Source organism: Lithobates pipiens, unplaced genomic scaffold (assembly GCF_037356315.1).
Source record: "Lithobates pipiens isolate NorthernLeopardFrog02 unplaced genomic scaffold, aLitPip1_a1.2 Scaffold_18, whole genome shotgun sequence".
NCBI classification, from domain to species: Eukaryota; Metazoa; Chordata; class Amphibia; order Anura; family Ranidae; genus Lithobates; species Lithobates pipiens.
Genome location: NW_027507758.1, coordinates 238,053,266 through 238,067,197, shown reverse-complemented (window position 1 = coordinate 238,067,197; position 13,932 = coordinate 238,053,266). Strand labels below are relative to the sequence as shown.

Genomic DNA, 13,932 nt, shown 5'->3' with positions numbered 1-13,932 from the left:
TAGGTCGGAGCTGTTGTACTAACAATCCCATGTTAGTACATCAATCTCTCCTGCTGAGCTATTGTGTTCTGAAATGGGGGCAGCCCCCCGCCAGAACATTCTGGTCAGTGCTCTCAGCTATTGGCCGGCTTCTGTCGGACCAGCTGCCGTACACACAGGCCAAATTTTGGCCAGTTTCTATTGAACCGGCTGACATTCAGCCCCTGTGTACAAGACTTTATTGGAATTCTGGGACCACTGGAATACAAAGACAGTTCATGTGTTGTCAGTTGACAGAAATATGTGATAACAGGTCACTTGACTGATTTCAGTGGCCTTTTGGGTGGAGCGCCTCTCCTAATGGAACAAGTGATGTTCAGCAAATAGGAAAAGGCCTATATAAAGATACATTAACTACAGCTTGAAAGGTTCAATGTAATGATAAAGTGTGTTTCAATGGACCCTAAAGACATATGAATATTCTATTTATTGCAAGTTGTGGTAGATGTGGAAAAGCTCTCTTTAAGAGTCCATTGTGAACATTTAAAGCTGTGAATTTTCACTGTTTGAGGTACTAGATGGCTCCACGATTGGGGGAGAAAGCTCATCTGGTGATGAAATAAATACCAAGGATTGACATATATTAGTGGATTCACAGGAGTGATACACTCTATAATAATCACCAGAAAAAAATAAAGCCAACAAAGGAATGAACTGATTGCACTTCATTGCCCTCTTGTGGGGTGTAGATACAAACTCGGTATACATATAAAGACACTATATGATATCCTGAGAAGGGAGATGCCATTTAAAGATGAACGGTATATATCACAAAGAGGAAGGAGATAGATGTCTACACCAAGGTAGAGAATTGGTTTCTAATGATTGGTTTATTACACCTTGGTGTTGGATCTTTGACACTTGTATAGTTTATAGTATAGAAAGAACTTTAGGTGAATATTTAAATTCACCCATTTTAAAACATAAAGATTCAGACGTGTACTTGTTCCCTTAATGCCTTTTTCCCTTTTTAATAAATGCGCTTAATTTTGTGGATGTAATTACCCACTTAATTTATGGTCTGTCTGTATCTGCTAGTAGAAAAGAAATATGTGTAATTTATTAAATTCCCCTACCCACCTGAGTGCAGTTTGTCATGTTATGTATGTACCTACCTCCCTATTATAGCAGTATTCACTGTGCAGCCCTGTCCAGTGATACACTACCTTTCAACCGAAAATGTCCTGGTCAGCTCCTCCTTGCGCTCATGTGCTGCGGCACTTTCCTATGGATGAACCACATTACACAGGATGGCCAGAATAGGACTAGCTCATCTGTAGGCAGGCAGGGTCATACAGTAAGGGTTGCTGGAATAAAGAATAACAAGTATTGAACAATCAGGGGTTTAGTGTGTTTTTAAAGGACGAATCCACTAAAAGTGAACTTCTTTAATTTACGTTTTGAGGAACACTGTAAACAAAGCATTGCATTAGTGGCACAGTGGTGTAGTGGGTAGCACTCTCACCTAGCAGTAAAGAGGGTCGCTGGTTTGAATCCCAACCAAGACACTACCTGCCTGGAGTTTGCATGTTCTCCCTGTGCCTGCGTGGGTTTCCTCCAGGTACTCCGGTTTCCTCCTACACTCCAAAGACATGCAGGTAGGTTAATTGGCTTCTGTCCAAAACAATTGGCAATAGTATATGAATGTGAATTTGGGACCTTGGATTGTGGGCTGCTTGAGGGTAGGGACCAATGTGAGTGTGCGATGTATGTGTGGAGAGCTGCGTAAATTAACAGCGCTATATGGGTACCTTAAATAAAAATAATAATAGATGAGCATTTTAATGAGACACAATGTATAGGGATAGGGGCAATTGCAGACACACACTCACTCAGGTTGAACTGGATGGACTGGTGTCTTTATTCAACCTTACTATGTAACGTGTAACTATGTGAGTTTATTCTTACAACTTGTTGTAAAGTGATGTGCAAACTGTTGGCGCTATATAAATCCTTTATAATAATAATAACATACTGATATGGTTACTTGTTGATACTTTATGAGAGCCTGTGAACTGATCATAATGCCTATTGGTGTTGCTAGTGTGGATTTTCGAATATTACATCCAGGAAATAGTTCTGCATGATGACGAGACTGATATAATTGGAGATCATAGAACAACTTTATTTTTATATCCTAGATGAAACCAGAGCCGCCCCTCCTTGTTAACAGTAAATTTGAAAAGAAGACTGCTGGAAATAGCAAAGAAAGGACAAAAGGAGAAAGTCATGGAGAGAAAGATATTTCAGCTAAACAAACAGAACCAATGCGGATTAAAATATTTGAAGGAGGGTAAGATAACAAGCAATAATTTATATGAAAGTAGAAGTAATATTGCACAATACAGCAATTTTGATTGTCTCAGTAATCTGGCCATAAATAGTTGTCTCAATAGTTCCTGGTATTTTAACAAGAAATGCAAATTGAGTTACTACAGTTCTTAAGAAAAATGTCTCTAGTTCAGATTTGATGTCTGAAGGGATGCAGAAAGGAACTCTGTTTTGGAGTATAAAAATGTATACCTTGGTAAGCATTGCAATTCCTTGTGGACAAGCATTTCTACCAGTTTAGAAGAAGAGTTCATTTAAACTGGAATTCCAGGATTCCACCTGCCTCCTTCCCTCTACCCCCCTGAAGCCCCTCTGTAGTTCATGAACCTCTATACGTACCTTTTTTGTCTTTGTGTTCTTGGCAGTCTAGTGACATTACTGCACCCTCTTCTTCCCCTGGCAGTGGCAGGGTGGGAACAGGCATTGTTTAATGTAATGTTAGGATGGCTGAGTTTCACTCAAAACCTAAAGAGGTTTGTGTGTAAATGACAGGCTGAGCTCATAGGAAATGGGCAGAGAGACATTTTGTCACTCTGCCCTAGAGAGTATCCAATGTAAGACCAAGGCGGAAGGGACAAGGGACAAGGGACAATGCTGGAGCATGAAGAGGGTAGGTAGAAATTGGTATTTTTTTTGTTGTTTTTTTTTAATACAGAAAGGAGGGGGTGAAAAATAGGAAAAAAAATGGTCCCGGAGTTCCATTTTAATCCTTTGTACAGCAGCACATAACTGGTTGTAAGCAATTGCTGTTCTGCTCTAAGTTCGTGCTCAGTTACATTTGCCATGCAAAAGTGTGACTTCTCTTTATTAGGATCTCATAAACAAGTGGTTTGCATATGATAATGTGCAGTATAGGGTTTTATCTCATGTGGTGTGCTGCAATGCTTCCCATATTTTACTGACCGGCCATATAGCATTTCCCTAATAGGGTAGATGGATTCCTCACAGCACCTATCTTATATCCTAGATTTCAGTACACCAACTTGTTTTGAGCCACAGTCACAATCAATGTATTAGCACACTATGTAAAAACTGTAATACAAAAAACTCTGCTAGTAATACAGTATATACAGTAATTGTTAATTAAATGACAGTAATCTCTTGCTTCATACTTGTGAAAAGGTTATAATGAAGAAGGTGCTCAGATAGCATCTGTTTTGAGATTGTGTTAAAGCAGAAATAAAGTCATAAATATCCACCTATACTCCAACAATCCGACAGGTGTGAAGTCCCTTGTTGGCGTTGGTATCTTCCCCTAAGATTCTTCAGTGTGCCTGTCCTCGGCTCTTCTGATTGGCCGAGGTGAGATGATGTCACTTCTGCATAAGTGTGGGAGTGCAGTCATCCCGCAACACTAGCAGTGTGCTAAAATGTAAACTGAGCTGCACATGCACAGCCCAGTGTACATTCTACAGTGGATTGAGACTACACCGGTAAGTGTACTTTATTGTAGAAGAGACATTGCATGTCTCTTCTACAATACAAAACATGCCTGTTCACAATTGTTTTTATTTTTTACATATAGGTTCACTTTAAGGTTTCTTCATCTTTTATCATCTTTTTGTTTGATGGTGGTGAGTCAACATTTCTGTCAGGTTATTTTTATTTATTTATTTTTGACCTTATTAGAAAGATTCCCCTTCACCTCCTGTCATTATGACACCTATACAGGCAGTCATCTAGTTACAAACATAATGGACTGTAGGTTTGTTCATAAGTGGAATTTGTTCGTAAGTCAGAACACTGCATTTGTAAATGTAACTTCCGGTCGGAACACTACATTTGTAAGTGTAATGCCGCATACACACGGTTGGACATTCCGACCACAAAATCCGTTGGATTTTTTCAGACGGATTTTGGTCCAAACTTGTCTTGCATACACATGGTCGCACAAAGTTGTCGGAATTTCCGATCATTCTGAACGGGGTGATGTCAAACACATACATCGGGACTATAAGCGGGCCAGTAGCCAGTAGCTTTCGTCTCTTAGTTTATTCTGAGCATGCGTGTCACTTTGTCCGTCGGAATTGTCTACACACGATCGGAATTTATGCGATCGGATTTTGTTGTCGGAAAATTTTAGATCCTGCTCTCAAACTTTTTACTTTGGAAAATCCGGCGGAAAAAGTCCAATGTAGCCCACACACGTTTGGATTTTCCGACAACAGGATCTGATCACACATTTTCCGTCGGAAAATCCGACCGTGTGTATGGGGCATAATTTCCGCCTGTGCATAGATGCGGGATGTTCCGGGCATTGGTTATGTTATCTGGGGCTCTTCTGGCCATGCAGTACATGTAGTACTGCAGTGTGGGATGTGTCCGGAGGTGCTTGGAGGTATTTAGGACCAGCGTGGAGCACAAGTGGCCGGCATTTGAGGCTGTTCGTAAGTAGGAGTTGTTCATAACGCGGGTGTTCGTAACTCGGGTACTGCCTGTATAAGGAATGTGCTCAGAGGCATTGAAAACAATAAAAACTTGATAGGAGCTTTATCCCTTCCATGCTCTAATCACAAAAAAATAAAACTTATTGACTGTAGTTAGGCTTTATTCTAATATTGATATAGTTTGGTAACCATGTCAATCTTGAACTATCAACCTTACAATAAATAAAATTAGATTTTTTTTTAAATACATGGGTCTCTTATTGCTTGTTAGTCAAAGAGAAAATGAAATAAGTTTTTTTTTATCGTTCCTAACCTCTACCCTTGTGCCCATCTATTACCCAACAGTGGCTTCATAGTTGTGGGATGGTTAGGCAGAATTAGTCATGACCTTCCTTTGAGCCCCCCACACTGATGACAGCACTGTTGCAGCTAAATTTCCAGCTATCTGTAGCATGATGTAATGTCTGGCTAGTTTTCAAGTTTAAGTTATAATTTCCCCGAATACACACACGCAAAAACAGTGCTATCCACCCCTCTCCAATGGCCCCAACCACTGCACTTTCCCAGTACTCAGGCTCTCAGGGGCTCTCTTAGAGCTAGGTACCAGGTAAATTAAAAAATGCACCAAATCATTTGGCAGGAGGGTTGGTTCACATATGTGTATGCATATGTGTACTGTATATAACTGTGTATTTAGCTTTTTGCCTAAAATCCAGCTTTAATGGTCCATGCAAGCTTCTAAGCTTAAAGGGCATTTATTGTGTCACATTACCTATTTATTTATTTATTTATTTATAACGAGAGATCTACTTTAAGCATGGATTTACAATGTCTATTGGCATGTGCAAACAATGTGCAAAAAATAGATTTTGTGGTTTGATGTTTTAAATTATTGTTATGGGGTTCAAGAATTAAAATGTGACATACTCTTAAACCAGTGGCATTTTCTGTGAAGCTCCTTCTTCAAATGTATTTACCGTATTTATTGCTTTAATGCTGTGTAACCCAGATGCACAGAGGGCCCAACACTGACTACTCAGTGATTTAGGCAGGTAGTAATAGCGAATATTTATGTATATTTGAACCATTTGAAAAAAAAACCCAGTATTCTGTGTCCCTAGAGACATTGCTAAAGTTAGACTAGGAATATTTAATGGATTTGCTATGGGGCCTTGTTACACATAGTTATGGAGTAACAAATGCAGTGTTTCCCCATTATAGTGGTTATACAAATGTAATGATGCTGTAGTTTTCTTGCATTTAATGAGAAACAGATGTTAGCAATGCACATGTGCAAAAGTTTTCTTTGGCCTCTCATAGTGAGGGTACATACATGCAGGTATATTTACATAGCTGTAGCTTATCTGTTTACTATGCTTTGCATGTACAGCAAAGAAGCTATATTTAACTGTATTTTATTTCATGCACATCTTTTGTCCTGGGTAGAGGTCTACAGATGGTGGAGAAAGAAAATAGGTCACAATATAGTCAGTTTTTTTCAGTGCTCATCAGATGATCATAACAAACAGTATTTTCCAGTTTTTTTGTTTTGTGTGACTGCTTATGCTAATATATCATGACATATATATAGATAGTCATCATGGAGGTTGATTTACTTAAACTGGAGCACTCAGAATCTGGTGCAGCTGTGCATGGTTGCCAATCACCTTCTAACTTCAGCTTGTTCAATTAAGCCTTTGCAATAAAACCTGGAAGCTCATTGGTTTCTGTGGAGAGTTGCACCAGATTTTCTCAGTTTTAGTAAATAACCCCAAGTGATTGTTGGTAGTGTGGCCCTGCAAGTATCTCAAGTGATGCTGACCATACATGTTACCAACATGTAATACAAGGGCCTATATATGATTAGATACAATTTTAATGGATTGTTTAGGTGGGTCCTTACATCACAGTTTTAATGCACCTCTAAGGAGATTAAAATAAGATTGTACAACTAGATTGTACATAACCAGCTATTTCTTTATCCTAGTTAACTCATTACGTCTTATTTATTTAATTTATGTTCAGGCATGTTGGGTTTTCCCATTATGCATTTTATTCTTTCTACAGAATGGATGTTCTCATATACCCTAATTTTTCTCCATCAAAACTATCAATGGGTATAGAGACCTATGCTTAATGTATCATAATTGCTGCATTCTGCATGTGCATGTAGAAATTTCAGTGGACACATAGCCTCAAAATGTGTTTTCATCAAATAGTATCATATTTTAATTTTTTTTTCAGTCAAATGTCCATTGTTTTCCATGAGGTACATAGGGGGTTGATATAGTAGAAAGAAACACATACTGTTCCCTGAACATTCACTGAGCTTAGTTAATAAGGTGACACTGTGCTCACATTTAATACCCTATTATGTGAAAAAAAAAAATGTTTGCTTGGACAATTAAAGTAAACCAGTCTTATAATATTTACTAAGCTCAGGGGACTTTCTCTTTGCAAAGTACATATTCACTTTCTTACTGACCTGATTTTTTTTATTTTTATTTATGTGACTGAAGGCCTTGTAGACCCTTTGCTAGTAAAAGAATTGAAATGTGACCATCAAGGCCACCAAATTGCTAAAAACTAATGTAATTATTTTAATGATTCCCTGAACAACATTCTCTGAATGAATTGTTAACTTACATATGTTCAAATGAGTCCATTACACATCATCTAAGTATTATATATTCTGAGTATAGCAACTTCATTTTATAGCCTACAAAATATTTCTACAAAAAATGATTGAAGGCATAGTAACATGAAAAATACTTGAAATAATGCTGTTTTTTATTCTCCTAACAAGTAAACGTGATGTGTAAACCACATTTCTAGATGCAGGATGATGGGGACAAAAAGAAGACACAAATGAATCATTGTTTGTCATCTTGTTGCCAACAGTTTCAAGTCTAATGAAGACTATGTATATGTGAGGGGACGAGGTCGTGGAAAGTACATATGTGAAGAATGTGGTATACGCTGCAAGAAACCAAGCATGCTGAAGAAGCATATCCGCACCCACACAGATGTACGCCCTTACGTGTGCAAGTTGTGCAACTTTGCCTTCAAAACAAAAGGTATTGTCTAATTTTCTGGCCTTAAATGTAAAGCTGGCATAAGTAGCTGAATCAGCTTACAAAAAAAAAAAAAAGATTGGATGATCATACTGATATATAAATCAACCTTAGTTAGTAAAAATGAAATGACCAAGTTCTAACATGTTTAATCCACATCTGTCCCCAAATATTTAATTCAATAATGTCAAAGCAAAAGGAGATTAATTCTTATTGGCTACCCTGTTTTACTTTACCGCAAACAATTCTTTCCCTAAAAAAAGCCATTTGAAAGTTCAGTAAGTATAGAAAGAACTTGCGTTCATGTTTTGAAATGATCTCTACCTACTTCTTCTATACTCTTGTGAGAGTTCTTTTCATTATTTAGTAGTAGTTGGATTACCAAATAATAATATAACAATAATAAAAATTATTCAATAATGTAATCAAATCAAAAACACAGAAATTTGCTCAGTTGCAGAATTGTCACTGTCATTACTTTTTAATATTTGATGACGGATCTCCCCACAAATCACTATCACTTAACCTCCCTGGCGGTATGATTCAGTCTGGAATTAGGTGCTGAAAGCGGTACAATTATTTTTCATGGAAATCTGGTGTTTTATTTTGTAGTCCTGTAATTCTTAGGAATAACGCTCTTAAATCTGTTCAAACCAGAGTCTAGCAGACATTCCGGGTATGATAAAGTTTATAATATAATAAAGAATAATAAAAATGATTCAATAATGTAATCAAATCCTAAAACACTGAAAAAGGGACACGTTTTGGTTGCTATGGACAATCTCCAAATTTCAGGTAGAAAAAACAATATTTATAATATAAAAGTGCATGCAGGGCACTGCACAGACCACTGGGGACAAAGGGGATGTGTCATTTTTTAATACAGCACTACAGATTACAGTGCTGTGTGTGTTTTGTGTCTTTTTACTTTTTTGAATTTGCCGCCGTTCTCCGCTGCCGTGCGCCGTAACGTCGCAGGGAACGGAGCTCGGCGGCATTCGGCACTGTGAATCGAGTGGAGGACAGCTCGATCACACAGCGCGGCGGACATCGCTGGATCCAGGGGACAAGGTAAGTAAGTCTCACTGTGTCCTCCCCTGCATCCAGCGAAGCGATCCCGAGTCTGGCTCGGGGTTACCGCTCCTGTTAGTAAATTCCCAACCCGAGCCAGACTCGGGATTACCGCTAGGGGGGTTAATTCTGCGAGTGATTCTAATTTATTATTGCTGTTTTCTAGCTGGTCTAAAACCATTTTTGATGTAAAGGGACAGTTTTGGTTGCTATGGACAATCTCCAGTTTCCAGGCATAAATAACAGTTTTTATAATATAAAACTACATGCAGGACACTGGGCAGACCACTAGGGACAAAGGGGATGTGAAATAATTACATACAGCAATGTAATCTGTAGGATTACATTATACTGTATGTAATGTGTGTGTTCAACTTTTTGAATTTGGCGCCGTGCTCCGTCCCCGTGCGTCGCAACGCTCGCAAGGAATGGAGATCGGCTCCATGATAGATCGAGCGGAGGACGGCTCGCTCGTACAGCGGGGGGACATCGCTGGATCTGGGGACAAGGTAAGTAAACCTCTCCCTGCATTCAGCGATGTGGTCCCGAGTCTGGCTTGGGGTTAGCGCTTTTGGTACAAAATCTCCACCCCGAGCCAGACTCGGGAATACCGCCAGGGGGGTTAAAAAGGTTAAACCTTGACCTACAGACAAACAGCTAAATACAGAAGAGAAATACATATATGACAGCTGTTTTACCAGTGAAAGGATTTTTAATTTTCTCCATTCAGTCCTGAAATTTACAAAGCCATGCCAGACATCAAAGCAATATTAGTGATCTCACTTTTCCCTATTGAAGTTAAAGGCTAAGTTCACCTTTGCCAAAAAAAAAAAAAAGTGCATTCATGTTTTTTTCCTGCAGGAGACTGGAAAGCATGGCTCCTGCAGACATGTTCCCACAGCTTTCATCAAGTACCTCTGTATGGGCTTTCTGTTTGTAAGCCAGAGGGCATGTCAGTAGACTACAAGAGTGCTTATCAGCATCCCCGCAGCACTTTCAAAGTACACATCTGTCTGCCGCAAAGGCAGATGGTACTTTTAGTTTATTCATTCACAGGAATCTGTGAATAAATGACGTGGGTGGAGCCCCGCACAGTCGTGCTATTTCTAAAAAGTCAGGGGAGAAGAACTCCCACCCACTGTCACAGAGAGGGGGGAACCGGGGGGAGAGCATGCAGGAATTATTACATGTTCCACTTTTAATATAGGTGGAATATGTAACATATTCCAAAGGTTCAATTATCCTTTACAATAAAAGTAAAGGTAAAACTATTTTTTTTTGGATAGAGCATGGGCTTATACCCCTGTCAGTTTTTATTTTTTTTTTGCTATCTGTGTTCTATTGGCCAAAATAGGAAGGAAGAGGAAATCCCTCCTCCAGAGAGGAAACCACTGTTTGCTATTAAGGTTCATCATTGGAAGATTTCCCTTCTATTACTGTTCTGGGACAACCCAACATTTTGAATTTTCTCTCTCGATGCTAATAGTAAACAGGACAAATAGAGAGGGTGAGTCTCAGGCAGGCATACAAAACCTGACAGGTGTTCTAATCCTCTTCCACTTTATTCAAGACTTAGAAAAATAGGTTTTGCTTTTAGTTATATTTTGAGCAATACAACAGGGTCCCCTCCCTGCCCTGAGCCTGTGATTGGGCAGTGAAAAATATCAAAATACTGATTACATTTTTAGTAAGGTTGAATAAAGACACCAGTCCATCCAGTTCAACCTGAGTGAGTGTCTACAATTGTCCCTATCCCAAAGCCAATTAACCTACCTGCATGTCTTTGGACTGCGGGAGGAAGCCAGAGTACCTGGAGGAAACCCATGCAGGCACAGGAATAACATGCAAACTCCAGGCAGGTAGTGCCGTGGTTGGGATTCAAACCAGCGACCCTTCTTACTGCTAGGTGAGAGTGCTAACCACTACACCACTGTGCCACCCCGATTAGTAATCCATCTGAGCCCTCTTCTAAGCAGTATGTTTACTTTTAGGATATGTGCCTTCACCAGGCCTTCTTGGCCACTAGTGCTTTCAAATCTTTATGCATTCGGAGTGCTGCAGTACAGAGGACAACCGGAGGCTTATATAACATCAGATTCATAAACAAATACTTTCAGCATATAAATGGGTTTTTATGTTTTAATGAATTATTTGATCTGTTTTTAGATCTGTTGAATGTACAGCTTTTGGCTACATTTTCCTACTTGACCACACATAAAAGAAACAAATGGGTTATTTACTAAAACTGGAGCATGCAAAATCTGTGCAACTCTGGCTAGAACTAATCAGCTTTCAGGTTTTATCGCCAAAGCTTAATAGAACAAGCTGAAGTTAGAAGCTGATTGGCTACCATGCACAGTTGCACCAGATTTTATATAAAGGTAAGTAACTCCTGCGCTGTCAAGATGAAGGTTAAGATAGAGGGCTAAATACACTGCAGCAAGGACCTGATTAACTGATCCTAAGAATAAAAATATATATATAAATGTATATGTGATGGCATTGCACTTTGTGTGGTATACAAATGTGTATCAACTCAATATACAAAATATATAAAATACCATGTGATTAAAAAAAGAAAATCTAAAATCTAGGACCAAATATATGAAATCTATATAACAAAATGTGACATTGAATGAATAAGTGAACAAATGAATAAACAGTGTGATAAAGTCCAACATGCACCACTAAGTGTGCAATAAAGCTGGATAGCCGGTAGTGAGAGTGCTAAAACAAGAAACAAATTCCACTTTAACAGTCTGAAATAATGTTCCACGCAAATAGTGAATGCCTCCACTGTGAGCAATCAATCGAACGGCGCCCAGCTAATCTTCTAATGGTGGCACCTCTGTGTGCACAAGCCTCTCACCTTACTGCCATAAGTTATACGGCATAGAAGGAATTATAGGTGATCTTCAAACGTCCTTTTGACCAGCTCCAGTGAACTTAAACTATCGTGGTCTCAGTATGTGGGGCTTAGATAAAAAAGAAAAAAAGACGGCCCATAGCGTAATCCCATATGAGGTAGTTTGTGGTGCCATGCATAATAAATTAACTCACTTATTATATATAATAGCTGGCATCAATCCACAAGCACTGAGCTTGTATCCTTCTGCCCAGATTTTGTAGTTAGATGTTCAGGTCCCTCTGTTAATATCCTCAGTATGCAGGGGGAGTTTTAGGCACATAGAAAGGAAATGCCCATAGTGTAATCCCGTATAACAAGGTTTATTAAACACAAGCAGAGTAAAAGCAAACACTCACGTTTAAAAGCAATAAAATAACAGCAATCCACAAGCACCAAGCTCTTATGTACAGCCAGTTCCTGGTAAACCTATTGCTCCAATCCTGACGCGTATCGTCACATCACATGACTTCATCAGAGCATAACAGATTTTAAGTGCTCCAGTTTCAGTAAATCTACACCAATGTGTCATTCCAAATGACAAGATAATGTTTTTTGTTTGTTTTTTAAGAAAATAGCTTGGTGGCAGATAAACCATAGTTCATTAATCTAAATTTTGATTTTTCCAGGTCCATAACCCTTCAGAACTTATGTGAGTGTATTAGAGAAAAAATATTTCTGATTAGTGGTGCACAAACTGGTCACAGTCCCAGTGACATCATTTTTATTTTCAGGGATCTTTCCCTTGTGTTCAAATTCCTGCCTAATGTTTGCCATAGTGGCCATATCATCATAGAACAATGCAAATTCCTGAAATGGGCCAGAGGCATAATCAATTAATGTAAGAAATTGCATCTAGAATAAATGAATGGACCAAACAAAACACTATTTTCAATAACTTTTTTGTGTCATCATATGCATGGATAATAGCAATAGAATATTTGTTGTTATGATTCTTTAGTAGTTCAGAGATTTGCATGTGAGACTTTCAGACTCCTTGTGTAACTCAATTATGACCTGTAGACTGTATAATGCAAACCTGTCTGCAGGGAAGGTGCGGCACAGTCATGACGCTGGCTGACAGATGTTTGTGATGCAATTTTGACAATTGCAATGTTTGTAACTGTGCTGTTGTGGCCTGCAGTGTGTAGAGAGATGACACAGGCATTATGATAGAGAGTTATTCAAGGAAAAGTGTGCTTTTATGGTCCTTTCAGTGGGACAGTTTCAAGTTTATCAATAATGTAAAGGCCCACAGACTCCCTGGTGGCCCACTTCATCCGTAGCTGCATTAATTATTGATGGAGTCCTGATAGCTAGTGTTCACATACATTCATTTGCAGAGAAAACGACTTCCATTTGATGCCACTGGTCCAGGGATGCTTTTATTAATTGAAGCTGGGATTTGCATTGAAGCCTTTGAAATCAATATTGTCTGTAATAGAAATCTTATATGATGCAGGCTTGGCCTTGCATGTAGTCATTTATTTTTTCTAATGCACTTGGCTTTTTCTCTCTATATGAGCACCAAGTAATCGCCAAAGTATGTACATCTGTTGAGTGCAAAGGTTCTTCCCTGCGGAGCACACATTGGACACTAACTTATTTGTTCCTTGTTGTTTGTGATTTTTAACACATTAGAGGCACGTCATGTGTTTTCCCACCTCTCTGATCTTTTCTTTGCTCTACGTGCTCATTTATTGTTAGTTTTTTCATCGATGACATTTGTTTTTCAGTCTTTTAAAAAAAAAAAATTTTTGGACGTAAAATAATATTGTGAGAGTTTTTGGCTTTTTTGTTGAATTGGATGTTACTTTTTTCCACATGTGGTCAGCCTGAACTATAATAGTGTTACCTTTGTCAATGTCCCTGACTTTACCTACTGCAGGTATAGCCATAGACAGGTATATCTTTAAGGGGCAGTGAGAGATTAGAAATCTGACTGTTGTCGAAATCTCTTCACCAGCAGACTCACAGGTAGTTCTAATCTAGCTCCAGCGACCATGAAATAATGACTTTTTAACAATAAGTAATTTTCCAACTGCTGAAAATACTTTCCAAAATTACTGCAGTGCTAAGTGTACATTACTACATTTGTGCACACAATAAACTAAACATAGAGGGG

At 38.7% G+C, this 13,932-nt stretch overlaps 1 protein-coding gene across 6 annotated transcripts in view; it reads left to right on the top strand.

Moving 5' to 3' along the window:
• Positions 1–13,932, top strand: part of HIVEP2 (HIVEP zinc finger 2) — a 304,484-nt gene that overhangs the window by 277,563 nt on the left and 12,989 nt on the right. For all 6 annotated transcript variants that reach the window (XM_077486702.1, XM_077486706.1, XM_077486701.1 and 3 more), the window contains 2 exons: positions 2,181–2,332; positions 7,659–7,834. In XM_077486702.1, the coding sequence (XP_077342828.1) occupies positions 2,181–2,332; positions 7,659–7,834 (328 nt within the window). The remainder of the gene's footprint in view (positions 1–2,180; positions 2,333–7,658; positions 7,835–13,932) is intronic.